This window comes from Bremia lactucae, linkage group LG2 (genome assembly GCF_004359215.1).
Source record: "Bremia lactucae strain SF5 linkage group LG2, whole genome shotgun sequence".
NCBI lineage: Eukaryota > Oomycota > Peronosporomycetes > Peronosporales > Peronosporaceae > Bremia > Bremia lactucae.
In genome coordinates this window covers 6,029,939-6,033,767 of record NC_090611.1, presented here as the reverse complement: position 1 = coordinate 6,033,767, position 3,829 = coordinate 6,029,939, and the positions used below count along the sequence as shown (strand labels likewise).

Below are 3,829 nucleotides of genomic sequence, written 5' to 3'. Positions count from 1 at the left end.
TGCAGTATCGTTGTAACCCTCGGCATCATTGTGCGGACTAGTTTACATCATTGTACCGTAGATCTGCGTAGTACGAATCCAATCTTTGTTGTGAATTGTTTCGTGGCAATATAATTTTGGAGAAGGTGCGGCTGCTGCACAGTCCCCGTTAAGAACACTTGGTGTACTTAAGGGGATGGTCAATTACTAAAAAATAGTAATTAGATCCAGCACTCGGGTGTGGTGCACATTTGTGACCAACCCTTGTGTATGTGATGCATATGGGTGCATTCACATTAGGAGGGATGACGCGAGGTATCTAGAAAGATACGCTCGCAATACATATTAGGTGTTGTATGTAACGGGGCACTACGACTTGTACTGTTTCAGTACAAGTCCACTTCGCACTGCTTCAGTTGCGAGTGGTGCCTTACGTTATTTTACGTACACTAGTACGTGCAGAGGAAGACTTCTCTTAAGGCAACTAGCTTTAAGAGGGTAAATGAAAACTGTACTAATATAATTAAGTGTCTCTTTATCTATCTTTGTAAATGCTAACTTAATTATAATCTAATACTAAACATGTAACTGAATTCTTATCTCTGTCTTATCTGTAACTCTCTCTTGATTACTCCTACAGCTAATTAGTCTGCGGAATAAATAAGAATAATGGTCTATACCTATTTATGGATAAGAATTCTGAATATTACTATATAAAGTAATATCCTGCAAATATTATCTACCTTTTAGATAATATATTAATTAACAACCTTGAAGTGTTAATTTCATGTAACGATACACCCCGTTACACTATCTATAGTTGACATTTAATTTGTAAAAATAGGTATTACATTTAATACGATTAAATATAAATCAGTCTGAAATCTACTTCCTACTTAGTAAGTGCGCACGAGGAGCCGGATTACCGCTCCCGTGACGACACTTAACCAGAGTACTTAGCTTGTTCGGTGGGGTCGCTAACGCGCCACCACAACTACCTCACTGCACGCAAGAGAAGCAAGTTAAACCGCTTCCTCGCTGTGCTAGGGTGTGTGTCTAAGTAGAGCGTGGCCGCATTACGACGTGCTCGCCTACATTCTTATTGTGCCGCTTGGAATTTGGAAATGTTTGCCCCATTATAAATCACCTCCCTCGCACTGCAAATTCCAAGAAATAAAAAAGGGTGCGAATTTAAAGAAAAAGGGTGTGAATATATTAATTCCCTAAATATTAATCCCGCCAAATGTTCATTTTGGAAATTATGTAGCACTTGTGATTACCCAATAGTGTAACCGAACTTAAACAAATGCATCACCAACCGAAAAATTTGCCGAATTTGCCAGTTGTCATATCTTTCGTCTTCTTCTTCTTACTTTCAACAGCCGTTTGTGGTTCTAACAAGTGCTTCTTCGAGAAGACATTCTCATTGATGTTCAAGTACTTTCCGATGGTATCGCTTTCTAATGTCTCGGTTAACGGGATGCTAGCGACATCGACGTCACGAAGATCGTCAAAGGCTACCCATTTGCCACTAACCTTCAAAACACTTCCTTGTTCCTTAGCAGTAGCCTCACAAATTTCTTTTCTCTTTAAGTGCTGCACGAAATCTAAGCCTTGTGCAAGTGCTTCATCGTATTCTTGGAACGGGTTTGCAAATATTTGCGTACTTTTAATGCGCACATCCTCGAAAGGCCGGTCCTCTGCTCCAGTATTCAAGTGCTCGATAATATCTAATACGTCCATTCCTCCAACAACCCGGCCAAAAATCGTGTGTTTTTTGTCCAAATGCGTGCATGCATTGAAAGTGATAAAAAACTGCGACTTATTCGTACCTGGCCCAGAATTTGCCATACTTAATACACCTCTTGAGTTGTGGGTCTAAAGTCGTCATTTTACAATTACGTCAGAATCAGTGAGCATAAGTCGAGGAAGTATTTTAGTCTTACCAGACGGTCGTCAATTTCATCACGGAATGGCTTCTTATATATGGATTCGCCACCTCGGCCTGTGCCCGTCGGATCTCCCCCTTGCATCATAAAGCCTCTTATAACCCTGTGGAAAAGAACGCCGTCGTAATACTTTCTCTGACACAAGCTCAAGAAATTATCAGCCGTTTGTGGAACAAAATCGCAATCCACTTCCAAGTTTATTTTGCCAAATGTGGTCTCAAGCTGCACGAGGCCTTTCTTTTTCAGTTTCCGAACGGTCTGCCATCTTCTTTGAAGCAGTTCCTGTTCTGAAGCAAGAGTTATCGCATTCTCGGTAACAGGGGCTATCACGCTAGATGTAAACGAGCTAGAGCATTTGCCAGAAGTAGAGTGGGAAAGCTGAAGCTTTCCTGAGTCTCTATCCTCGTTAGCAGCAGCATTTCCTTTTTTTACTATGAAGGAGCTGGTTTGCAAAGTCTCAATGTTGTTACTTTCGATTAAGCTTTCAGCCGCATAGTCGTTTATTATAGCTGATTCCTTGTGTACCATTTTTTTTGCTTCAAGCTATATATATATATACACACGCAAAATGAGTTTACATTTCTTTATGGGATTAAAATTCAAGTTCCTGAACAAGCACCATACTTCTTGTAGAATACGATCAGTTGCGGCATTGGTACGGATATTCCGAGCTGCTAATGTTTTACGATCCTTCTGTTTGTTAAAAAAAGAATTTAATCAAATCAATGTAACACGTGATCCGTAAATAATTGCATATGCCAACGTACACTTATACTCGATTTTGCTTGTCTTAAATGCTCAAATTTCTTTATCTCGCGATTAGAGAAGTCTTGCGGATCCTGCAAGACAATTACATCGATGCGCTTAAATTTTGTTCCAGTTATAAGATCCTGTATTGCAAGCAAATTGACGCTAAATGTTTTGATAGCAGAAAGATAGGAAGAGGACACGATTGCGGACCGTCCAATTTTTTGCTTTAATGTTCAGTTCTCCAATAGCTTCATAGCAATATACATTGCCTGTAGTGGCGATAGCGGCGATCTTGGTATTGTCAGTAAATACCTTGTAAGTTACTGGGCAATGGTAATCTCCCTTAATATTTTTGCTAAAGTGTAAATTTATAAGCTCCTTTAGCATTAACGGTTTCCCTGTGACAGGATTCTAAGAGAATAAATACGTGAGTTCACAGATATTTGGAGTTGTGTCGGCATTAAAGGACGTACGACATGGTTGTCTCTAGCGTAAGGCACGACGGCTTCAAGGTCGAATAAGTGGCCCTCACGGGTGCATACTGGATTCTTGAAGTGAATACATAAAAATATGAATTTAAGTGAGAGATAACCACGAGCTCGTACCGTGAAAGGGCATAAAGTTATAGCGCAGCAATTGAATGGAAGACCTGCCACGGACAAAGTGAGCATGAGAGCGAGAAGCATTGAGGTGTTGCGGACAAACGTACGCTTGTAGGCGTGACGGACTTCATGTTTTTTACCACCGTAAAGATACTTGTGCTCGGTCTGCGTGATGAACAGTCGGTCTTTACTGTGCCGATTCTTTCTCATATTAGAATCTTTTCAGAAGTATTCTTTAAATAGCAATAAAAATAATTAAAAAAGTGTGCTTGCCGTAATAGTCAAGGTAGCTGCTAGCTGTAAAAATTTAAACAATAGAATAGGGGAAATGCTATATGCACACACCCTTTTATTAAATACACACCCTCTCCTGCAAATTTCTATAATCACACCGACTTCATCAAATCTGTAGGCGGGCACGTCGTAATGCGGCCACGCTCTACTTAGACACACACCCTATGTGAGGGGGTGTATAGTTACATGAACTTAACACTTAAAATTTGTTAATTAATATATTATCTAAAAGGTAGATAATATTTGGAGGATATT

The 3,829-nt window shown here is 39.9% G+C and overlaps 1 protein-coding gene across 1 annotated transcript; it reads right to left on the bottom strand.

Annotated features, from left to right (window-relative positions):
- Nucleotides 1-1,169: 1,169 nt before the first annotated feature.
- On the bottom strand, nt 1,170-3,490 carry CCR75_005714 (uncharacterized protein; the record flags this gene model as incomplete). The annotated part of the gene is made up of 7 exons (XM_067963790.1): nt 1,170-1,857; nt 1,926-2,471; nt 2,553-2,621; nt 2,696-2,818; nt 2,889-3,089; nt 3,152-3,226; nt 3,284-3,490. 7 exons carry the CDS (start codon nt 3,488-3,490, stop codon nt 1,291-1,293), a joined length of 1,788 nt encoding a protein of 595 aa, XP_067821463.1. The 3' UTR covers nt 1,170-1,290.
- Nucleotides 3,491-3,829: the final 339 nt, after the last annotated feature.